The 25,679-nt window shown below is 44.0% G+C and overlaps 1 protein-coding gene across 3 annotated transcripts in view; it reads left to right on the top strand.

The window, feature by feature from the left end:
- The first annotated feature begins 9,156 nt into the window (after positions 1-9,156).
- Positions 9,157-25,679, top strand: part of LOC125366524 (ADP-ribosylation factor 2) — a 35,249-nt gene continuing 18,726 nt past the window's right edge. For 2 of the 3 annotated variants that reach the window (XR_007213854.1, XM_048367290.1), the window contains exons 1-4: positions 9,316-10,763; positions 11,312-11,471; positions 16,320-16,430; positions 24,819-24,943. Coding sequence is in view for 2 of the 3 variants with exons in the window: in XM_048367290.1 (XP_048223247.1) it covers positions 11,324-11,471; positions 16,320-16,430; positions 24,819-24,943 (384 nt within the window). In the remaining variant the exon portion in view is untranslated. Of the gene's footprint in view, positions 9,253-9,315; positions 10,764-11,311; positions 11,472-16,319; positions 16,431-24,818; positions 24,944-25,679 lie in introns of those variants that run through there. The other variant, XM_048367291.1, reaches the window with a different exon arrangement.

The raw sequence follows: 25,679 nt of genomic DNA on the forward strand, positions 1-25,679 counted from the left end.
GTTGTGGGGCTTGAACTCAGCCTGGGTGCTGTCCCTGAGCCTTTTTGTGCTCAAGGCTAGTGCTCTACTAATTGAGCCTCAGCTCCACTTCTGTTTGGTTTGTTTTTGTTTTTTTTATGATTAATTGGAGAGTCTCATGGTGACTTTTCTTCCCCAGTCTGCCTTCAAACCAAGATCCTTATATCTCAGCCTTCTGAGTAGCTAGCATTACAGGCATGGGCTTGCTGGTTATTTTTGAAGATGGATTTTGATGGAATTATGGCTGGGCTGGCTTTGAACTGTGATCCTCTGCATCTCAGCCTCCTGAGTACCTAGGATTCATTCACTCATTTATTTAGAGGAGGGGTGAGGGTAGAGGTTACTGGGGTTTGGACTCAGGACCTCAGGCTTTCTAGGCAAGTCCTCTACCACGTCTACATCTGTAGTTCCCAGCATACCATTTCTCCCATGGAGTCACAGAATTAACTTCAAGCACCCTGCACAAGGAAAAATTCTACTAATTAGGTTTTCTGATAGGCATCAGAAAAGCTCCCATTCTTTGTATTTTCCAAGGATAATAGGAAATTGTAGGTTTATCTTTTCATTTCTCATATCTAGTTGCAGAGGAGAGGAAGATTTTTTTTCCAATATGAGGGAGAAAATTGAGAAGCAAGAGTTGAAGATGGAGGGAACAGAAGAAATCCTATCAGGTTCATAAGCTCTCACACTGAACCTGAGAATCCCACTGCTTCATTGGACATAAGATGAGTCAGAAGGATCAGGAAAGATTGAAACCCAGTTGAATGCTGGTTTGTTCACTTGCAAAAGCTATAATAACAACTAACCGAGAGTCCAGAGTTCAGCTTCTTGTCTTGGTCTGTTTCTGTCACTCCCCTATAGTGTGCCCCCCACCCCGTTTCTGAGCCTCTGTGTCCCTATTTGTAGTGAGAGATACAATTAGATAAAGTTAATGGTCATAACTTACTTCTTCGTTGTTCTTTTCATTTCAGCATATAAATCAAAGAGATTTTGCCTAAATGACAAGATCTAGAATATAACACTGGCTCCCTGTGTAATGATCAGATATTGCTGATCATTGATTAGAGACTAATGAACAAGTATTGACTGTATCACAAGTCTGTTTGCTTTGTTCTACTAGGTAGGTAACTTGTCAATGGAATCTCCCAAAAAGATGGAATGTTTATCATCTTGGAAGCAATGGTTGGCCTGGTGGAAAAGGTCCAGTGTGCCAGCTTACATACATTTCTACCCAGACGAAGGACCTCTTTGTATCCCCTCCACAAGCAGTGAAAATGAAATAGAATGTGCACAGCCTTTCAGGATCTCCCAGCCACATTGCAGGCAGACACAGCTCTTATAAGGAGCTTAGCATCCAGCAAGAGGGAAAGGACAGACCTTGTTCCACATTGCCCTCTGTATCTGTGGCCCATCTGTGCTGTGTTCTGATACTCAAGGTCATCTTAGAAACACACAGAAGCTCAATCTGCATCATCTCCTTTGCAGCCCTTACAATGATTGCTCATAGGCAACAAATAGTTTTGCTGCCTCCAGCTCACTCTGATAATAGCTTCCCTACCCTACCCCCCACCCCCACCCAGTATGTGCAACCTTGGCCGAATAGTGAGTGCAGAACCCAGGTTCAATCAATCAGACCCACTCTCTCCCAGAGAACTCACTGCAGTCTCACTGTCCTGAGAAATAAAGACAGAAGTAATCAGAGCTCATTTGCTGTAGTGATGACACTGTGAAGAGACACCTGCTACTTTTCTAAACCCCTCAGTGTTGATTTCATTTCTGTCTTCTACAAAATCTGATTGTCCCTTTGTCTTGATGTCTCTTCCTCACATGTAAAATTAAAATAAGAAATTCACTTAGCTCTTCAGCTCTTCTCTGAAATCTTCAGTGTGCTTTCCTTTTATCAAGAGAAGATAAGGTACCTAATAGAATGCTTTAAATTTATCCTAAATTGTAAATGCTGGCATGGTTTTCTACAAGCTGTAGGGCTTCTTGTGAGACTGGGAAGAGCGTTAGTGTCAGAGAGGAAAAAGGCCTGAAAGGTGAAGAAAGAAGATAATAACACAGTAAGTAGAACCAGTAGGACCAGATAAAGAACAGTGAGGCACCAAAGGAGAAACAGCTTTTGACCGACCTCTTGCTGAACCAGCCCTTTATGTAAAACTCAGTGCCATGGCTAATTTTATGTCAGCTTTGTTGTGTCCAGATACTTGAACATACATGAGGGTGTCTTTTCGGGGAAGGAGGGGGCTGTTTAAATCTGTGGACTTTTCAGTAAAGAAATTTGCTCTCTACGATGCTGGTGGGCCTTGTCCAATTCATTGAAGGCCTGCATCAAACAAAAGGCCCACTTCATCCAGATGGAGAGAGAATTCTTGCTGGGCCCTGGCGGCTCACACCTGTAATCTTAGCTGCTCAGCAGGCTGAGATCTGAGGATTGCGGTTCAAAGCCAGTCCAGGCAGGAAAGTGGAGCTGTGTCTCAAGTGTAGAGTACTAGCCTTGAGCTGAAGAGCTCAGGGACAGTACCCAGGCCCAGCATTCAAGCCCACAAGTGACAAAAAAAAAAAAAAGGAGAAATCTTGAGCACATTACCTTTAGACTAGATCTGTAACTCTGTTAGTCTCCAACATGGAAGGAGAGATAAGAGCCTTCCCTATCAGATTTTAGGACTTACCAAGCCTCCACAACCACATAAGCCAATTCCTTAAATTCTTTCTATATGAATATAATACGCAAGACATGAGCATGGTGGGTTCTTGTTTTCCAGTAGTACCAAAATAATATACTAGGAATGATGAGCACAGTTTCATAGAGTTTATTTAGCAAAGAGAAAGTAAAAGCCACTCAAAATGAGCAGCAGGACCCAGAAACCTGTTGTCCCTGGCATGGTCCTGGGCTGTTGCTTTTCATTGCCTCTACCCTTCCCCTTTTCTCTCCTCCCTTCAGGCAATCTGTCAGATTATGGTTGGCATGTTTAAATCAGGCTAGATTTTCTCCTGGGTGGTGGCCACAGGATATTAGCTTGACCTGGGCTCATGACTAGTTTGTTTGAAACAGGCCAGACCCTTGCCTGGGTGTTGGTCCCAGAAAGGTGGGTTTGACCTGACCCAGGGTAAAACCCAAGGCCCTCCCCTGGGTGACAGCCACTGGTGTGTGTGGAGGGGGATGGGGATTGTGCCAAGCTGAACCAGTCTGCTGATATCCTTCAAATATACATCCTTTTGGCTCTGTTTCTCCCTGGACTACCCTGACATTTATACTCAGTCTCCTGTCAGTAAGTGGCATGGAAACTTAGTATATCCTATTGCTGCTGAATGAGTCACGGATACCTAAAGACCAGAATGTACTGGTAGAATTTGAGATTCAAATGTCCCAACCCATCACCTGGCTAGGTGTTCCACTGGAGCAGGGCTGAGGAGCATGTGGGTTACATGGACATTTTGTTTCCAATAATGTGGTAACTGTATTTCCCTTGTGTCTGAAGAAGGAAGGTAATAGTAAACAACACAGAAGCAAGCTGATCCACCAGGCTACACTCAGTTTAACAAAGCACTGCTACATGTTAGTGCTTTTCTCATTAACCAAGCAAAACTTAAGCTTAGCCTATGGAAACTATAGATAGGGTTAACTAAGCAAGTGGCCCTAGGGACAGAGGTAAGAGTTGTACTCACTTCAGGGCTTGCATTTCAAAGGTCTTCCAGCAGGATTGTGGGTAGGAGTTTCAACAAAGTTTCCTATCTAGTGGGTTCACTACTGTATAGTAATTGTCCAAAGGCATCTGCAGTGTGTTTGTGTGTGTGTGTGTATGTGTGCATGTGTAAGTATACATGAGACAGACAGACACTAGGCTCTAAAGTTTTGCAGAAGATGGCATTGTTAGGCAAAGGTGCAAATTCCAGAACTTGAGCTCAGAGCTTCCCACTCTTGAGTGACTTTATCAATCATGGTTGGTGCTCTACCACTTGAACCACAGGTCCAGCTTGGCTTTTTGTTGTTTAATTGGAGATGGGGGTCTCCCAGGCTAATTACAAATATCAGTCCTTCAAGTCTCAGCCTCTTGAGTAGCTGGGATTACAGGTGTGAGCCCCTGGTGCTTGGCTTCATACCCCTCCCCCTTTTAAGTTTTTTCATTGTTACTATAAAGGTGATACATAGAGGGTTACAGTTACGTAAGTCATGTAAAGAGCACATGTCTTTTGGAACAATGTCACCCCTTCTCTCACTCGTTCCCTGTTTTTTTCTCTCCTGTCCTAACACACAAATTGTATAGTTCATTTTCAACATAGTGTCTAGTAAGTATCACTGTTGCATTTGTTCGTTCTCTGTCTCCAGAGCTCCCTTTATACCTTTCCCTCTGTACCTCCAGTCTTGTCCAGCTTTCTTCTGCATAGGTTACATAATGTAGAACCCCTCCCAGGAGTGGTTGCAATGTCAGGAAAGCAATGGAGACACTAAAGAAACAAATCTCTCATGGAACAATGGCAGAGTCTGTGACACTGTTTGGGGAGGCATCTGTAGGTGGAAAGCATTATTCTTGCCCCTCTCATCCTCAGCCATGAGTCACCTACCCAGGCCAGCTCAGCCTATGTTGGGAACACTTAATTTTACAGCCCTGTCATCACAGCTAGGTTCAGGATGATGGAATTGCCATCTGTTGGCTGTCAGAGAAACTGATTTTTCCAAAATAATGGCCAGAGAGGAAGAAAATGGAGACAGAATGAGGAGTTGGGAGAAGAGGCAGCCCAGCTGCTGCAATGCGGCATTCCAGCTGCAGTCATGGTCTTTCCATTTGTTGTTAATCAAGCTGTTTCTTCTCTTGAAAGGATCAAAGGTAAAAACACCTACAGCCCTGAAAATCAATTCATTTTGCAGAGTGGGAATGGGAAGGAGGGAAGACGGGGTCCTCTGTGGAAGGGAAAGAATGTTGCTATGGAAACCAAATGATCCTTCAGCGCAAGTGCCAGTGTTATTACCAGGCTGCCTAACCCCGCATTGTGGGGCCATAAATCAGCCTCATCTCTTCCAATCATTACAGTTTCTCTTAAGTGTGTGTTTTCTGCAGGCCTGTTTCCAGGGCAGAGACCATATGCAGAGTGGATCCCCCAAAAAGCAGAGGACAGTCATTGAGCAAAAGTGTGACCAGAATAGAGGAATGAACTAGTTGCTTATGCTCCCAGAAAGGTGGACTTGTACACCTGACTTCCCCCACCTCTTGCCTTGCTGGGGACCAAATCCACAACCCCAGGCAGGTTAGGAAAGGGCTCTACCATTGAACCACATATCCCAGCTTTTTGACTAATGTTTCACGAAAGAAGCAGATAATTTTCACAGGCCACCTACAGATCTGTAGCAGATCATAGCAGATCCTGACTTCTATACAATCATTAGTACTCTACCTAATCTTAGTAACCCCATAATAACATTTTTGTTTTGGTTTTTGTTTTTTTGCCAGTCCTGGGCTTGAACTCAGGGCCTGAGCACTGTCCTTGGATTCCTTTTGCTCTAGGCTAGCACCCTACCACTTGAGCTACAGCACCACTTCTGCTTTTTCGGTTTACGTGATGGTGAGGAATCAAACCCAGGGCTTCATGCATGATAGCTAGGCAAGCACTATACTACTAAGCCACATTCCCAGGCTACAAATTGTTTTTGTATGAGTGTGCCAGTACTGGGGCTTGAACTCAGGGCCTGTGTAATGTCCCTTAGCTTTTTCATTCAAGCCTAGTGCTCTACCATTAGAGCCACAGCCCCGCTTCTGATTTATTTATTATTATTATTTTGGGGGGGTTAAGTTAATTGGAGATACAAATCTCACGGACTTCCCTGTCTGGGCTGGCTTCAGACTGCAGTCCTCAAATCTTAGTCTCCTGAGAAGCTAGGATTCAAGCCACCAACACCTGGCTCAAACTCTTGCTTAACTTTTCATTCAAGGCTGGCACTATATCACTTGAGCCACAACTTCATTTCTGACTTTTTTTTTTTCCCCTGGTTAATTGGAGATAAGATCTCAGGGATTTTTTTTTTCTACCAGGCTGGTTTTGCACATCAATCCCTTTATCTCAGCCTTCTTTTTTTTTTGGCCAGTCCTGGGCCTTGGACTCAGGGCCTGAGCACTGGCTGCTCAAGGCTAGCACTCTGCCACTTGAGCCACAGCGCCACTTCTGGCCGTTTTCTGTATATGTGGTGCTGGGGAATCGAACCCAGGGCCTCATGTATACGAGGCAAGCTCTCTTGCCACTAGGCCATATCCCCAGACCTATCTCAGCCTTCTGATTAGTTATAGATGTGAGTCACTGGCACCTGGCGTCACTTTTTTTTTTTCAGCCAGAACAGAAAAATCTCATCTTTATTTTGTGATATATTTCATGGCTGGCAAAGTGACTCAAAGTGATAGAGCATCTGCCTAGCAAGTATGAAGCCATGAGTTCAAAACTTAGTACTGCCAAATAAATAAATATTGCATAATATCATCCAGAGTAACAAAAAATCAAAGTATTAAGTATCAGGTACTATAATTAGAAGTATGTCAAATTTCTGCCTAACACAAGTATATAATTAAAGTTATAATTTCTATTTAAACACTTCTAGTATGTTAGACATTACACTGGAGATATATTTTGTATATTATTTCAGTCTGAAACCAATAGATCAAGGCAATATTTTGAATTATTAGAATATATCTTTTTCTTTTTTTTCACAGCCTCAATCACTTTTTAAAAATTACAATCTTTCTTTTTGAATATATGCACTCATAAATAAGCTCTATTTTTTCCTACGCTTCATCCTTCATGCATATTATTATTACTAAACTATATACAATATTTCTAGACTTTGGATCTAGAATATTTCTCGAATGGCCCAGGAGTTAAAGGCATGGACCCCAGCCCGAGGTGCTCTTGAGAGCTGGTCCATCCCTTAAGACATAGGGACTATGGGAAGTTAAAGTCATTGGGGTCATGCTCTTAAAGGAGATTGTGGGAATGTGTGTGTGTGTGTGTGTGTGTGTGTGTGTGTGTGTGTGTTTTCTCCCAGCCATGAAGTGAATGGATTTCCTCCATCATATATTCCCACCATGATGTACATGGACAGGTGCAGGTGCTAATCAACCCCACACTGAAACCTCCAAGACTACTCTTTTTGTTTTGTTTTGTTTTGTTCCAGTCCTAGGGCTTGAACTCAGGGCATGAGCACTGTCTCAAGTTTATTTTTGCTCAAGGCTAGCACTCTACCACTTGAGCCACAGTGTGACTTCCAGCTTTTTCTATATATGTGGTGCTGAGGAAACGAACCCATGGCTTCATGTATACTAGGTGAGCACTTTACCACTAGGCTATATTCCCAGCCCCAAGACTACTCTTCTGAAGTTGGTTATCTTAGATATTTTGTTATAGTAATAGAAAGTGGACTAACATACACACACACCATCTATCTATCTATATATGTATATATACATACACACACATATATATGCATGTGTATTATATATATAAAACATAGCTCAGTGGTAGAGTGCCTGCCTAACATAAGCCCTAGTTATCAAAATTATGTTTAAGAAAATGTTAAGCAATGTGGAAAATGCTTATTAACCAGAAAAAGACAAAATTGTGTATATTCACAATCTGAACTATGTAAAATTTGCATAGTAATATGGTCACAGAGAAATAAGTCAAGATAATGGTGCACTACCCTCAGATGGTAGGATAACTGATTATTTTCTCCTCCTCTCCCTTCTCCCTTTCTCCTCCCCCTTCCCCCCTTCCCCCTCCCCCTCCCCTCCCCTCCCCCCTTCCCCCTCCCCCTCCCCCTCCTCCCCCCCCTCCTCCTCCTCCTCCCCCACCTCCTCCTCCCCCCATCTTTCCCTCTCCCCACTCCCTACTTAAGGGTATGCTGGTGGTCTTTCTTTCTTGCACTGTAACCAATGAGAATATATATACATACATACACATATGTATGTATATGGGGTGTGTGTGTGTGTGTGTGTGTGTGGCATTGCCGTGCGTGCGTGCTGTCGGTTCTGGGACTTGAACTCAGGGCCTGGGTGTTGTTGTTCAGCTCTTTTCATGCTACAGGCTGACACTCTACCACTTGAGCCACAGCTCCACTTCTGGCTTTTTGGTGGTTAATTGGAGATAAGAGTCTCAGAGGCTAGGATTCCTGCCCAGGCTGGCTTTCCTCATATTTCAGCCTCCTTAGTAGCTGGGATTGAAGGCATCAGCCACAGGTAGCATAAGACTATTTAACCTTTTAAACTATAAACAAGGGGCTGGGAATATGGCCTAGTGGCAAGAGAGCTTGCCTTGAATACATGAAGCCCTGGGTTCGATTCCTCAGCACCACATATATAGAAAACGGCCAGAAGTGGCTCTGTGGCTCAAGTGGTAGAGTGCTAGTCTTGAGCAAAGAGAAGACAGGGACAGTGCTCAGGCCCTGAGTTTAAGGCCCAGGACTGGCAAAAAATAAAAAAAAAACTATAAACAAGTTGGCATTTATGGGGCTGCGTCATTGAAAGCATTTTTCAAGAAGTGAAGACTCTGGGCTCTAGGCAAAGCCTCAAAGGTGCTGGTGGCTGAATTTCCCCCAACAGTTTAAAAATTTGATTCCGAGAATGGCAGCAGTCTAGAGTTTCTGACTAAACAGGAAATCTTGCTCATGCCTAGTTTTGGTGCTGGTGTCTGGCTACTTCCTAACAGGAACATTGCCTGAAACTTGTTTCTACTTTTAGCTCAACCGGGGCAAATTTCCTTAAATATTACTATGAATTTGGCCCCGCCCCCATACCCGTACCCGATTGGTCTAACTGCTCCCGGGGTTCGTGCAATCCTTGAGATTTTCCCCAGTTGATTGGTTGCGCAAATCGGAAATCTTTTAGCTTTGCTGATTGGTCGCACGTGGCACCGGGCTGGAGCACGTGGGCAGGGCTCACGAGGGGCGCGGTGAGCTCTCATTGGAAGATGAACCCGGTATTTCCAGAGCTTGGTGCCGTCGCCTAGGTCGCGGAGGGCGGGCCCTCTCCTCTCCAGTCCTTATTGTCTATCGCATTGGCTAGATGTGTCGTCACTCAGGGAACTCTGAGATCATTGGTGCAAAGGCTCCTAGGGCCAGCGAGCGATTGGCTGGTTGCTGTTCCCGCCCCCTGCAAGTCGCCATTTTACCGAGAGGAGCCTAAATTCTAAAGGCCGCCGAGTCCGCACGGGTGGTCTGAGCGGCGCGTGTCTCAGCGTTCCGAGTGGTGACAGGTGAGTAGCGGACTGGAGGGAAGGAACGGCGGCATTCTAGGCCTGGCTGAATTTCCGACCGGTCAGTGGACGGAGAACTGGAGAGCAATGGTGGCCTGTGGAAAGGGGTTGGGCCCCGCGGTCGCCTCCCCGCCCTCTGTAGGACTCGGCCGCCGGGAAACCCGAGGGGCCGGTCCGGCCTCGCCCCTTGACCCTCGGCAGGCTGAGAGGGAGCGGCCCGGCGGCCCGGACGGAAAGCACCCTCAGCGACCCGTCCGCCGCGCACGGTCTTTACTAGGTCGGTGGCTTTAAGGACTCGCTTTGGTTTCTCCCCCGTGGACATTGGGTGACCTGGGGCAGGGGAGGGTCAGCGTGGCAAGCAGGCCCTAAATTGGCTGCGTCTTAGTCCACGGGGTCCCCAGGAGATCTAGGTCTGGGACTTGGCTCACAGGAAGAGAGAGGAAGACGCGGAAAGGGAAGCGAGAGAGGCCGGAGGAACCCAGAGCCACCTGCTTCTAGGGGCCTGGAAGCAGAAAATACCTTCCCACCCCCCTAGGACTGGTTTCCTCCACTGTGACACTTGTTCCCACACACCCCTCTCACCCCAACAAAGGAATGCCAAGTGTTGTCACCTGACAAGCTTTTGAATGCTTCAATGCACTGGGTTGGTTTAGACCTACCAGTCCTCTACGAATAAATAATGAAGTCATTATTCTTTAATCATCGGATCTTTTATGTGCAGAAATACTGTTAAGGCTTCTGGAATGGGGCAGGGAGGAGGGGGGACCTCCCTTCTGAGATCACTGGGACCTGGTTGAATGGGAGCTTGGCTGTCCTTGTTAAGTCTTTTTCTTGGTTAGCAATTTGAAAGGAACAACCATTGTTTTTCCTTTTGAACAAACTTTATAGACTTCCAGGAATTTGTTAGCAATGTAAATCTGTTACTGTTTTGAAGTCTTTTACTCCAATGCCAAGCACACAATTCAAATAGATTCATCTGTTAAAAGGAAAAAGATTTCTCAGCTCTATAATAGCTACTTGAGAGGCAGAGTATCAATATTTGAGCCCAGGAAAAAAGTTATACATTATCTCAAAGAACAGACTGGGTGTAGTGAGTGGCCTTCCAACTAGGAGGGAGGCAGAGTGCAGTCAGCTGATGGCCTGAGCAAAAAGCAGGAAACCCCAAAATGACTAAAGTGAAACTTATGGATGTCATTGCTACATGGTAGAACATTTAGCTACCAAGTACTAGACCCTGAGTGCAAGTTCTTCTTAAAATTTTTTTTTTAAAGCCAGGTACAGTGGCTCAGGCCTGTAATCCTAGCTACTTGGGACAGGGTGGGGAATCTCATTCTGAGGCCTGCCAACCATGGTAGAAGATAGATCAAGAGACTCTATCTCCATTAGTGGCTAGGTGTAGAGTCACCCACCGTTATCCCAAGCTATGAGTGAAATTCAGTGGCTGGGCTCATGGTACACACTTGTTATTGCCAGGCACAAAGAGAAACACAGATGGAAGGATCACAGTCCAGATGAGCCAAAATAACCATAATTCATAATGTTGAACTATTGTCATTTTAATTGTAGCCCCAACTCTGCAAATTTCTTTGGTTCTTTTCTGGATTTGGTATTGTCTGCTAGCAGAAGACATGATGAATGTTACCTGTCTTAAGGACTTTGGTTCATAGAGTATAAAATAAGCTTTATGACTCTTCATTTCAGAGAGTTTATAAGGAGGTGTGTGTGTATGTATGATACTGTGTGTGTATTGTGGCATTGTTTCTGTACTTAGGCTGACTGAAGGCCATCACTGTATCATGGCCTTGGGGATGTTCCACTGCCCTCCTGGATGTTATAGTGGGAAACAGAATTTCCTGGCAGAGCATCAAAAGGCTTGGTTGTTTCCCTTCGAAACCAATGCACACTCTTTCCTTATTGGCCAAGCTGTAAATAACATTGATTAACTTTTTTTTTTTAACTTGGAGCCATTTCTAATTGTAACACATTTCATGTATGATGTTTTTATATCATAGTAAAAAAAAAATTGTGTCACTTGCTTTTCTGTTCCTTTGAGTTGCAGAATTCCATTACAATGGGGAACGTTTTTGAAAAGCTGTTTAAAAGTCTCTTTGGGAAAAAAGAGATGCGGATTCTCATGGTGGGTTTGGACGCAGCAGGCAAGACCACCATCTTGTATAAACTGAAGTTGGGAGAGGTCGTGACCACCATCCCTACCATAGGTATGTGAACAGCCCTGGGCACCACCACATTGCAGTGTAGTATGCCACAATTTGCTGTGCTTCTCATATCACTGAGCACTGCTTTTCAAAAATCTGTTTGCACCAAGAGCAGAAACATTTGGGGATCCCCAGTCAGGTTCTACATATTTTCTTAATTGTCCCCTCTGCATCTGGCATATTCCTCAGTTTACAGGGAGTTATATGAACACAGGCTAGGCTAGCAGATTTAGTCCTGTTTGCTTGGCAAAGAAGGAAAAGATAGTAATGGTTAAAAAAGTGGGGAGGGCTCTGCCTTCCCTGCCTCTGTCAGCCTGTGTCCCAGCCTGAGGTGGGAGTTGGTGCTGCCTCTCTGTCAGCCTCCATTCCAGCTGGCCTTCGTTTATGTGTCTCTCTCCACCAACTGTGCTCTAATGTTTAAAGATAGTGAGTTCTCTTCACTCTGGCTTCAGTCAGCTACATGTGATGGTGTCCAAATGAAGAAACTCGACAAGCTGGCAGCATTTGTCTTATTGGGAACAGCACTGTGTTTTGTAGGCTCCTGAAGGGCTTTGCAAAGGCAGTTTTGACAGAACTTAATCCATGCTTTGTGAATTGCCTGGTAACCCAAACTCCTGAGTGTGGGTGTACTCCACAGGATGGCATGCAAACGTCAGCCTTGTCTGAGTTTCAAATGGACCCACACATGATCAAAAGGACCACCTGTCACCTTAGCACAACTTCAGAAATGGCAACATTGAGGAAGACAAGAGCAGATGAGAATAGTTACATACATAATTTAAGAACTGTATTCCTTCAACATAAAAAACCAGCATGATTGCTTGGCTTTTTCTAATGGCATAAATAATACATACTACCTGTAGCTTCGTGCATGCAGAAAAACAAATAGATTTAAGAAACATTCTACTCTTAAGATATGTTTGTAAAATCATTTGTGGGCTGTTTTCCAGCTTCACATTAGACAATAGGCTCAGTCCACTTTCTAGGTCATTTCCGCTATGAAATGCTTTCCTGCCTTCTTCCTTTGCCTTTTTGCCTTTGCTTAGTGAATGCTTGCATGTTCTTTTTTTTCTTTTGCTTTTTTTTTTTGCCAGTCCTGGGGCTTGGACTCGGGGCCTGAGCACTGTATATGGCTTCTTTTTTGCTCAAGGTTAGCACTCTACCACTTAAGCAACAGTGCCCACTTCCAGCTTTTTCTGTGTATGTGGTGCTGAGGAATCAAACCCAGGGTTTCATGCGTGCTAGGCAAGCACTTTACCACTAAACTACATTCACAGTCCCCACTAGCATGTTCTTTTAATCTAAGTTTATTCATTATTTCTTGGGGCTGCCTTTGCCTTTCCTTGAACCAGTCTCCCCCCTCCTAGGTTTCCACAGCAACCTGGGTATTCTTAGTAACTCCCAGCATGTTTGTAATTTCTTGTTCGCTCTCTCTCTTTTTCTCAACGAGGTAAATAAGAGCAGGAATCAGGTTTTCCCATCTGTCTAGTAAAATGCCTGGCCCATGCTAGGTGAACTGAATCTGATACTGAGGAAGCTTGAGTCATGCCTGTCACTCCATGTCCTTGAGCACTACCAGTTGTGTAGTGAGGCATCAGTAAATGGGACTCAGCAGAGACTTGGCAAGTGCCTATGCTGTGGGACTTCCAGCCATTGACATCAGTGCCCCTTGAGGAAACAGACTACCTGGCGAGAGGGCCCCCACCTACATCTTCCTGATCACAAGGCAGCCCACAGGAGTGATGTTCCTGAGAAACTATGCTTCAGTGGAGACCCAGTGAATGAGCTGGCCTAGATAAAGCCATGATGATTTGGGGAAGAGGCTCATAAACATCAACATCCGCTTTTAAAAAAAAAAATTTTTTTTTTTGCCAGTCCTGAGCACTGTCCCTGGCTTCTCTTTGCTCAAGGCTAGCACTCTGCCACTTGAGCTACAGTGTCACTTCTGGCTTTTTCTATATATGTGGTGCTGAGGAATCGAACCCAGGGCTTCATGTATATGAGGCAAGCACTCTTGCCACTAGGCCATATTCCCAGCCCAACATCAGCTTTTTTTAATGGTCAGTCATAGGGCTTGAATTCAGGGCCTGGGTACTGGCCCTGAGCTCTTTTTGCTCTAGGCTAGTGCTCTTCCACTTTGGGCTCCACTTCTGGATTTCTGGTGGTTAATTGGAGATGAGAGTCTCACAAGACCATTCCTGCTGGGCTGGCTACAACCTGTGATCCAAGCCACCAGTTCCCAGCTAACATCAAATTTTAATAATGGTACTATCCATTAAATGGATATGTGTGTGTGTGTGTGTGTGTGCGTGTGTGTGCGTGTGTGTGTGCATGCACATGCTCATATGTACACACACTGGGCCTGGGGCTTGAACTCAGGACCTGGGTGCTATCTCTGAGCTTTTTCACTCAGAGCTGGCGTTCTACCACTTGAACCACAGCTCTACTTTCCAGCTTTTTGGTGATTAGTTGGAGATAAGAGTCTCATGGCCTTTTTTTTTGTTTTTATTTCTTTTATTTTTCATGGACTTTTCTTCTCTGGCTTTCTTCAAGCTGTGATCCTCAGATATTGGCCTCCTGAGTAGCCAGGATTACAGACATGAGACAGCAGCACCCAGCTATATATGGCTATATTTTAAAGTAATTTTCTTGAATGAATATATTATTTGTAATTGTTTTTAAATAATACCCAAACATCTTCCACTTTTTTTTTTTTGTCAGTCCTGGGGCTTGAACTCAGGGCCTGGGCACTGTCCCTGATCTTCTTTTGCTCAAGGCTAGCACTCTACCACTTGAGCTGCAGCCACTTCTGGCCTTTTCTGTTTATGTGATACCGAGGAATCGATCCAGGGCTTCATGCATGCTAGGCAAACACTCTACCACTAAGCCACAATCCCAGCCATTTTTCACATTTTTTGCAAATATATACTGTATTGTTTGCAGTAATTCCTGAAGGAGGCTTGCTGCGTTAAAACAAACGCATACCTCTGGACACTGGTAGCTTAAACCTATAATCAGGATCTTGGTTTGAAGCTATCCTGGGCAGAAAAGTTCATGAGACTTAACTTCAGTTGACTACCAAAAAGCTAGAAGTGGAGGTTTGGCTCAAGTGGTAGAACGCTAAACCTTGAGTAAAAAAAGCTAAGGGACAGTGCCCAGATCCTGAGTTCAAGCCCAGGACCAGCAAAAACAACAACAAAACAACCAAACCAACCAATGTGTATCTCAGATGTGAATCCACATTGCCAGACTGTTCTCCAAAAGGTTGTGCTACTACTGAGAAAAAGTACCCATTTCCTCTATAAATCTACAGTCTGACGGTGGGGGGGGGATGGGGGGGCTGATTTGAGTTAGAATTCCCTTTCTTGTGAGTGGATGTAGTCACATGTCCATTGTCCTTCTTACTTGTTGCTCTTACATTGTTCCAGGGGTAGACAGTGACTCAGTGCCATTGATTGGATGACTTTCTGTGCTGATTTGAAATATATAAGTTCCCACTGCCTGATGGACCTCTTCCTGTTACAGTCATCAGCACTCTATTCAAGTGTCACTAGGGCTAGGTTATAGCTTTAAAAGTAATTCATTACTCATTTTCAGAAATTTCCTGGTTAGGCTGACTTGTTTATTTCTCCAGATTTGTAATTTTTGCTAGGTTCTCTTTCACCACCCTTGCTATGGAATTGGAATGACACTGAATTTGTTTACTTGTTTTGTTTACTTGTTTAGCAAGTTTAGCTTTTTACAGTGCAATGAGTATCTCTTACCAAAACAAGGCATAACAAGAATTGACATTTTTGAAGGGTAACTGTGAGCCTTAGCAGTCATACTCAGGACTTAGAAAACCCAAGGAAAGATTTCCCTCTCTCTTCCCCTTCCAACCTCTTTTTCTTCCTTTTTTTTTTTTTTTTTTTTCTGAGATGGCAGTGGTCTCACCAAGTAGCCCAGACCAGCCATAAATGTGTAGTCCTTCTGCCTTCACCCTCCCAGGAGCTGAGGTTACAGGTGTAAGCCACCATGCTTATCTCTTTTTTTGGTATTTATTATTTTAATTGTACTTCAAGTGGTTGCCCGAGGAGGGTTACAGTTTGATATGTCCATTTATAAAATTTAAAATATTTTCATCAAATATGAATATCTAAAGAAGTGATGCATATAAAACATTTTTTTTGTATGTGGGTGGTACTAAGGATTGAACTTGGAGCCTTGTGCTTGCAAGGCTGATATTCTACAACTTGAGCAATACTCCTGGCCCTTTTATACTTATTTTTCTATCAGGATCTTATCATTTTGCCTGGGTCCATCCTTGGGTTGTGGTCCTCCCATCTATATCTCCTCTGTAGGTGAGATAGGACCTTGTTAATTTTTTGACCCAGACTGCCTCAAATTGGAATTCTCCCAATCTCTGACTCCCAAGTAGTTGGGATTTCGAGTGTGAGCCACTATGCTCAGCCACACTTCGTGTTTTCAATTTAGCAGGTTGTCTAGCTATCTGGATGGGGGAGAGGGCAGCAATGAAAAGAGTTCCAGACAGTCTGGGTAGGGAATTGGCATTCGATAGCTGCCCCTTCGTTGTTCCAAGATGGAGGGAGAAAGAGCTATTTGTAGGTAGATTGTTTCATTGTGCAGTGGGATGTGGCAGTCAGTTCCATGGATGTCTTCTCTTTGCTGAGGGAATCCAAGAGTAGGAAGGGTTTTAGATACCAGGCACAAGGAAGGGCAACATGTTGTCTTTATAAGGTAGAAATCTTTGATGAGTGCTCTGCTTTATCAAAGTGCTTAAGAAATGGTAGTTGAAATTATTTTAAATTGCTCAACCAACAAAAACAACTTTTTTTCATCTTTCTAATTTAGGTTTCAATGTGGAGACTGTAGAATATAAAAACATCAGCTTTACAGTCTGGGATGTTGGTGGCCAGGACAAGATCAGGCCTCTGTGGCGACATTATTTCCAGAATACTCAAGGTAAGGACAGGAATGGTGCATGTCAAATTGGTCCCCAGGTGGATGTGCCTAGTGATGCCTGCTGCAGCTGCTTTATGGGAACTGTCAGTCATTCCTTCTGTCTGCTGGCCCCCTCTCTTGCTGGGGAGGTGTCTTGGAGATGTGGCCGTAGTGGGGGAAAAGCTTTAATTAACTCCTTAATCTGGAATGGTTATCTTGATCAATTTCATGTGTCACTTCATTGAGAGATAACACATGCTTTAGATAAAGTGCCATTTTTTGTTGTTGGTGGTGGTAGTTGTGGGGCTTGAACTATGAGACTAGGCACTGTCCCTGAGGTCTTTTGCTCAAGGCTAGTGCTACCACTTTGAGCCACAGCTCTACTTCCAGGTTTCTGGTGGTTAATTGGAGATTAGAGTCTTGTGGACTTTCCTACCCAAGGCTGGATTTGAACTTCAGTCCTCAGATCTCAGTCTTGGGAGTGGCTAGGATTTTTTAAAATTAAATTTTATTGACAAGGTGATGTACAGAGTGGGTACAATTACATAATAAGATAGTGAGTTCATTTCTTGTCATATTCGCTATACCCTCCCTCATTTTTCTTTCCCTTCCCTAGTTCAGGTAAACATATATGCAATATCCAGTGTACCAAAATCATATACAGTATCCATGTGGGGTATGCCAAAGAAAATTCACTTAGAACATTAAACGTAACGACAACAATAAAGTCCGGAGTAGCTAGGATTACAGGCATGAGCCACCAGTGCCTGGCAAAATACCAATTTTTGAAGAATTCAAATTTAGTCAATTCTTTTAAACCTGTTGAGAATATCTAAAACTCACACCTTTAGGAGAGAAAGGTCTCAGCCTAGAATCCAGTTCTGGCATCTTGTTCCCTTATTCCCTTATTACTGTGATTTGTTGTTATTGTTTCTTCAGTTAATTATTTGTTAAGTATCCCAGATCACTACCTTATTCTTTTTTTTTTTTTTTTGGCCAGTCCTGGGGCTTGGACTCAGGGCCTGAGCACTGTCCCTGGCTTCTTTTTGCTCAAGGCTAGCACTCTGCCACTTGAGCCACAGCGCCACTTCTGGCCGTTTTCTGTATATGTGGTGCTGGGGAATTGAACCCAGGGCCTCATGTATACGAGACAAGCACTCTTGCCACTAGGCCATATACCCAGCCCCACTACCTTATTCTCTTATTCCTGTTATTTATTATTATTATTTTTTGGTCAGTCCTGGGGCTTGAACTCAGGGCCTGAGCACTGTCCCTGGCTTCTTTTTGCTCAAGGCTAGCACTCTGCCACTTGAGCCACAGCGCCTCTTCTGGCTTTTTCTATAAATATGGTGCTGAGGAATCATACATGGCTTCATGTATATGAGGCAAGCACTCTACCACTAGGCCATATACCCAGCCCTTCTGTTATTTTTTTTGTTGTTATTCTTTTAGTTAGTTTTCAGATAGGGCCATGTGCATTTTGTCAAGGCTAGTGTTGGACTTTCATCCTCTGTACCTCCCATATAGTTGGGGTTATAGGCATTCACTATGCTTGATTTGCTTTTTGCTAACTTTTAAAAAAATTTTTTTGCCTTGGTTAGTCTTGAACTGCATCTTTTTTCTGCCTCCCAAGTACTCAGTGTTCAGCTCATTAGTTTCTTAAAAGGATGAGTCTTAATGCATTCGCCCATTAATGAATTGAATCTTCTTGTTGGCTTTGAGGTAAATGATACCTTTCTGAATGTTGCCTACTAAGATAATCAACTGTTCACACCTTGATGCCTGTGTAGAATCTTCACATTATCATCTAAAATTACTCATTAGAGCTGACCTGTGTACATTTTGTTTCATGTATTAATGGTAAGGACTTACACATCTGCTGGTCTTCCCAGACCAAATACCCAAAGCAAGCATCCCTTTATTTCTTATGTCATTGTTTTAGCTCTTTAGGCATTTAACTCTATTTATAGTCATCTTCTCAACCTATAGGTATTAGAGTGCCTATCTTTAAAAAAGTGTAGTTTTAAAAGCTTTTCTTCATGGAAATTTAAGACAAATACAGAGGATATGATATACCCACATTTACCAGCATTTTATCTGCTTAGATGTGGTATCTTTTGCCCATTCATCATTCAGTGTTCATTTCTAATTGATGAAGTCGTTCCTTATTGTTGTTTTCATTTATTTATTTTTGTGGTGTCAGGGTTTAAACCCAGAACCTCACTCATATTAGACAAGCATTCTACCAATGAGCTGCATCCTTAGTCTCATGGAGCGGGGGCAGGCCCTGCCTCATGCCTGTAATCCTAGCTACTCAGAAGGCTGAGATCTGAGGATCGTGGTTGAAAGCGAGCCCAGACAGAAAAGTCTGTGAGACTTTTATCTCCAAGTAACCACCAGAAAACCAGAAGTGGTGCTGTGGCTGAAGTGGTAGAGAGCTAGCCTTGAGCTGAAGAGCTCAGAGACAGTGCCCAGGCCCAGTACTTCAAGCCCCATGACCGATCAAAAAAAAAGTCTCATGGACTTACCTGCCTGGGTTGAGTTTGAACCTCTATTCTCAGATCTCAGCCTCTTGACTAGCTATGATTACAGCTGTGAGCCACCAGCGCCCAGCAATAATTCTTTTATGCTAATCCACGATCCTTATTCAAATTCCCCTGTTTGTGTGGAATATAGTCTTTTTGTGTTTGACTTGTTTGCATCAGGATCACAGCTCACATATTGCATTCCATTCTGCACTTTAGTCTCTATAACCGTTCCCTAGTCTGTCTGTCTGTCTGTTTGTTTCTCTCTCTCTCTGTCTCTCTTTCTCTCACTCTCTTGCTGTACCACTTGAGCCACAGCTCCATTTCCAGTTTTTAGGTAGTTACTTGGAGATAAGGGTCTCACAGACTTTTCTGCCTGGCTTGACTTCAAACCACAAACCTCAGATCTCAGCTTTCTGAGTAGCTAGAGGTATGAACCACCAGTGGGCACCTTTCCCCACTCTCTTCTTTACTGCCATGATTTTTTTTATTAGGTGTTTATTCCATATTCTGGATCTGACTGATTATTTTGTTGTGATATCATTTAATTATTTATGTGTACATTTCCTGTGAGCTGATATGTTATATAAAGGCTTGATTAGATTCAGGCTCACTTGAGGGCAAAAATATTCCATAGGTGTTCATTCTGTTATAGCATATCCTAACACAGTCTTTGGTTATCAAGCTTAGTTTTTCTTTACTTGAAAATGTTTTATTGTGTTAAAGTACACACAATATAAATTTACCATTCTGTCCATTGTTAAGTGTACAACTCAGTGGTGTTAGGGGTGAATTCCAATGGTGTAACTCCTTTGAACAACAAACTGTTTGACAAAATGAATGCAGGAAGTGGAAACATGTTTTATTTGAGGGAGGTGGGGCACAAGGGGAGAGGGTGTAGACAAATGGAGGGAGGAAGGGTGAGTGAACACAGCCATAGCATTCAGTGTACCTATGTGTAACTTAAGGGGATGGGTGGTGGTGGGATACATGGGACCGAAATAATGGAAGGGGTGACATGGATCAAGATGCATTGTACTTTTGTTTGTTTGTTTGTTTGTTTTTTTTGGCCAGTCCTGGGCCTTGGACTCAGGGCCTAAGTACTGTCCCTGGCTTCTTCCCGCTCAAGGCTAGCACTCTGCCACTTGAGCCACAGCGCCGCTTCTGGCCGTTTTCTGTATATGTGGTGCTGGGGAATCGAACCTAGGGCCTCGTGTATCCGAGGCAGGCACTCTTGCCACTAGGCTATATCCCCAGCCCCGCATTGTACTTTTAATTTGACATGTTGCATTAAAACCTCTTTGTTTGAAAAAGAACTATGAAAATGAAAACATGTCAAGAAAATTTAAAAAGCAACAATTCAGTGGTGTTCAATATATTCACAGTGTTTTGCAACCATCACTACTAGCCACTTCGTCATTACCCTCAGTGGGAACTCTGCACCCATTGAGCAGTAGCTGTACACCTCCCACCCTTTCCCCTAGGAACCACTCTACTACTTTCTGTCTACAAATTGGCCTTTTCTGGATATTTCATACAAGCAGAGTCATTTTATATTTGTCCTTCTGTGCTTGGCAGGGGGCCTCTGAATCCTTTCACTTAGTGTGATGTTTACAGGATTCATTCATGTTGTACCATGTATCAGAACTTCATCCTTTTTATAGCTGTTTGAGTAATACTCCATTGTCTGGAGACACCCCATTTTGTTTATCAGTTGGTGGGCACTCAGTCTTTTGGCTTCTGAAATGTTGCTGTGCATATTCATGTTTAGTATCTGAGTCTTTGTTTTCATCCCTGTTGGGTGTATTCTAGGAGTAGAATTACTGAGTAACATATAGTTTACATCATAACCACTTCTAAATGTGTAGTGGTATTAAAGTGTTCACAACGTGGTACATCATGGCTGCCAAAGTCTATCTTAATATTACTTTTTTGTTGATAGTGGTCGTAAGGCTGGAACTGAGGGCCTGAACACTTATCTCTGAGTTTTTTCACTCAAAGCTAGTGTTCTACCACTGAGCACAGTGCCACTTCTGGTTTTCTGGTGGTCAATTGGAGGTAAGAGTCACATGGACTTTCTTGCCTGGTCTAGCTTCAAATTGTGATCCTTAGATCTCAGCCTCCTGAGTAGCTGGGATTACCAGTGTGAGCCTCTGGCTCTTGGCTTATCTTTGTAACTCTTTTGTCTTGTAAAACTGAAATCCTGTACCCTCTAAACAATGACTCCCCATCTTCCCTTACCTGACCCCTGGTAATGACCAGATTGGTACATTTTTAGTGGAACTGACTAGCTTCAGATGGTATAAACCCAGCCTCCCTAGGTGAAGTTCCCCATCACTCTCACCTCATGATTTTAGTATCTATGAAAGGACTGTTACCTACATCTATTACATCCTTGGGATTACCACAGTGATTTCTGTAGTTGTGGGGTTTTTTTTTCTTTTCTTTTCTTTTTTTTTTTTTTTTTTTTTTTTTTGCCAGTCCTAGGGCTTATCCTCAGGGCCTGGGGCATTGCCCCTGAGCTTCTTGTGCTCAAGGCTAGCACTCTACTACTTGAGCCACAGAACCACTTCTGGCTTTTTCTGTGTATGTGGTACTGAGGAATCGAACCCAGGGCTTCATGCATGCTGTGCAAGCACTCTACCACTAAACTACCTTCCCAGCCCATCTCTAGATCTTGTAAGTCCTTCTGGACTGACTAGCTATAGGATTTTTTTCATCCAGTAGTTGCTTTCTCTGAGATAGTTTGTAATAGGGAAGTCAGGAAAAGTACCGCAGTCATTATACTGTGGTTGTTATACCACAGTCATTGTTGATTTTCAGAGACACCACTTGATTGCCTATTGCCCTCTGTGGTGATGACTAGGTTTTTCAATTTCATGTTTTTAGGTTTTGATGCTTAGCAAGTCTATTTATTTGAAGTGGTACTTGCTGACTTGGCCAAACCCTTGCACTTGCTCATCTATAGTGAAACTGGATTGTGTGGGTCTGAACCAGAGCTCTGCTGTGAACTCTCAGGGGAGTTAGGTCATATCGCTTCTGTCTCCATTTCCTCATCTCACAATGGAGATGAATGCTTTCTGCCTGCATCAGGAGGCTGAGATGAGAGAACATTTGTGAAATGCTTAGTTCTGTGCTTGGGAGGCCTTAGCTTCAACTTAAAGTTTGACTTTGTTATCCTCTAGCAGGATTTCTTTTTCTACCCTGTCCAGATTCCAAGTTGAAGTACCTTTTTTCTTCAGTCTTCTGTTGAAACAAGTCTAATTTTACTGAATTTCAGTTGCTATTGCTTTAATGGTTAGGAGCTGGCTGTCTGTATTCTAAGATTTTGGGGTAGGTAATTTGGGCTTGTTATGAAATAGCAAAGGGAAATGCTTGAAAAGTAGACTTGTCAGAGCTGGTCAAGGTATCATCCTGGCTTTTTGATGCCAGCTTCACAAAGGTCAGACTGTCTTTTATGTGTATTTTTCATGGGTGTATTGAGTATGATAGCCCTTAGTGGCTGCTTTTAGCCCTTTGTCAAGACATTAAACTGTAGGTTTCATCTGCACAGGTTGAATTGGAACCATTTATGTGATTTTCCTTTTTTTTTCCCCCCCTGGTTGTGGGGCTTAAACTCAGGGCCGGAGTGCTGGCCTGAGCTTTTTTTGGCTCAAGGCTAGTGCTCTACCACTTTGAGCTACAGCATCATTCTGGTTCTCTGGTGGTTAATTGGAGATGTTGGGTTTTAACAGCAAGTTATAATAGTTCTTGTCATGTGGACCACTGCAAAGCGTTCTTCCCATTCTGCTCTCCTGGTAGTGTGTTGAATCTGGGCTCGGGGTGGTCTTCTGGCCCTGCTTCTTCCTCCAACCAAAGTATCAATGGCTCGTGTAGGTTTTGGTCCCTTCACTCAGGTGCAATGCTGGTGGTACCTTCTTCAGCCTTCCTAGTTGTCGCACCCCCTGGGAATTCTCTCTGTGAGCTACAAAGACTTTGACCCCACTGTCTGGAGGTGGGTCACACCTCACAGGCTGAAGACACATTCTTACACAAATCTCTCAGTTCAGTCACCAACTGTAGCAAGTTGAGGGTCCCCAAGCCACCTTCTGACTAGCTGGCTGTAGATTTGGTGGTCTTCCATATTTTTGCAGGCAGAGGGGTGGTTTTGTTAGAATGGCATTGAGCTCAGGAAAATGCTTATACTTAAGAGTTTTATTAGGGCAAGAAGAACCAGTCACAAGGAGAGGTGTGCACCAGGTGCTAGTGTCTTACGCCTGTTGTAATCCTAGCTACTCAGGAGACTGAAATCTGAGGATCGCGGTTTGAAACCAGGAAAAGTCCATGAGACTCTTGTCTCCAATAAGTGGCACTGTGACTCAAGTGGTAGAGTGCTAGCTTTGAGCCAATGAAGCTCAGGGACAGTGCCCAGGCCCTGAGTTTAAGCCCCAGGACCAGCCAAAAAAAAAAAGGAGAGGTACATAGACCTAGGTGGGTACCGAACACCAACCTGAGGAATCAGGTTGTTGTTACCTTTCTAGCACATTGAGTTGCTGCAGTACTGCTGGCCAGGGGAGTGTGCCTGAAGTTTACTGTGCATGGTTTTTATTGGGGGCTTGTTTACAGACACAAGATAGGTTCAGTCATTGGTCATGCAAGTCAAACACCAGTCCCCTGCCCCTCCAAAGGCGATTTTGGTAGCACTGACTAGCTAGGGGCCTACCATGTGTCCCTGTTAGCATAAACCCACCACCAGGTGTGGGGCCCCCCCTGATCCCAGAGACATTCCTCTCACTCTGAAAATTCTGGGGACAAATAATTGTTTTCTCTTTTCTACTTTTTTCTTTCTCTTATCACTCCCCCTCCCCTCACCCTTTTTCTGTACTATGGATTGAACCCAGGGCCTCATGCAGGCCAGGGAAGAACTCTACTCCTTCATGTGGACCAGGCTCCTAGCCCTGCATTTTTTTTTTTTTTTTGGCCAGTCCTGGGGCTTGGACTCAGGGCCTGAGCACTGTCCCTGGCTTCTTTTTGCTCAAGGCTAGCACTCTGCCACTTGAGCCATAGCGCCACTTCTGGCCATTTTCTGTATATGTGGTGCTGGGGAATTGAACCCAGGGCCTCATGTATAGGAGGCAAGCACTCTTGCCACTAGGCCATATCCCCAGCCCTGCATTTTGTTTTTGAAATAGGGTTTTGTTAACTTTGCCCAGGATGGCCACAAGCACTCTTGTGCCCCAACTAGCTGGGATTACAGATGTATACCACCACTCTGGGCCCCCATTTTCTTTACTATAGAGATGCATATGGCAATCTAGACATTCCTGTAGATGTGACTGGATATATGGGTGGCCTAAGGCCTGTTGAATTCCTCTTAGCCCGTGGAAATCAGAATGGAATCTTAAACATTGCCCCTCTTGAACCTGGTAGACAGTTCTGAGGCTTTTCATATGGCTTCTTAGAATATCCAGCAACTGCAAACACTGCTCATACAGGAGTGGCCATGTTCACTTTCATGGTTGGCTGTCCCTCTTTCCTCACTTTACTCCTTCCCCTGTCTCCCTCCCATCCTCCTCCCAGGGTTCCCTTCCCAGATAAAATAGCTGCCTCAGGCCTTCCTGTGTGTCAAGCTTTGCTTTAGGGGACCAGTCCTGAAATGAAATCCTTTTTTTCCCCTGCTGTGGAAATTAGGTGACTAAGACTTGAGCCTGAAGTCTGGTCTCGCTATATAGTGTTGTCAGGCTGGTGAAGGGCTGTGCCTGGAAAGGAATGGAGTGGCACACACCATGTTTCCTAAGTCAGGGTGTGATGTGGCGTGACTATTGATTGCGCACATATGCGCAGGGCAGATAAACAGCTGTGCTTCCCTGTGGATGTCACTCACATGCTGGGGGTTTCTTTGCAGGTCTGATTTTTGTGGTTGACAGTAATGACAGAGAACGGGTCAATGAGGCCCGGGAAGAACTAACCAGAATGTTGGCAGAAGATGAGCTCCGAGATGCAGTTTTATTGGTGTTCGTAAATAAACAGGTATGTCTGAATGCTGAGACATATGTGTCTCCCTTAGATCAATAATTAGTTAAGTTAGATGTCTTCCCCCAAACCCCCAATCCTATGTCCTTTTTTAGGATGTCATTCATTCAGTAAATACTGAGTAGACACTAGGTTCAAGACTTTGATTCAGGTGTTAGGTGCACAGAAGTGAGGGAGACAGACAGAAGGTCCTGTGTTTGAGGCGCTTACATGGGGTCGAATGAGGTGTCATGGGATCAGGTGGAGAGTGAGGGGGACTGCAGAGTAAAGTGGCTCAGATGATACCTGAGTTCTAGGGACGGTCTCAGTGGGAGCAATGGGCCTGTTGTAAAGCAGTGACAGAGTTGCCCAGCCTCAGGTTCTTATCTGAACTGAGTTCAAAAGAGAAGGTAGAAGCATGCCAGCCAGAGGTGACCGACGCCGCGGTGTTGTGCTTCCTTCTCCAAGAATGCATTTGTTACATAATTGAGATCACTTTGTTATGACACAGTTGTGGCCTGTTTTGTCACTTCAAATTTATTAAACGCGTGTTCTCGTGTCATCCCACTCATGGTAACCATGATTTTCCAGGATGCACACAGCTGTTACCTGTTATTCATGATGGATGTCAGGCAGTTTTACCAGCAAGCATAATGGATTTTTAAAAAGAAAAGAATGAGTTTGGTTTTAATGGTAAAAATGGAACAGGTTCGGGGCTGGGGATATAGCCTAGTGGCAAGAGTGCCTGCCTCGG

Source organism: Perognathus longimembris, chromosome 17, assembly GCF_023159225.1.
Source record: "Perognathus longimembris pacificus isolate PPM17 chromosome 17, ASM2315922v1, whole genome shotgun sequence".
NCBI classification, from domain to species: Eukaryota; Metazoa; Chordata; class Mammalia; order Rodentia; family Heteromyidae; genus Perognathus; species Perognathus longimembris.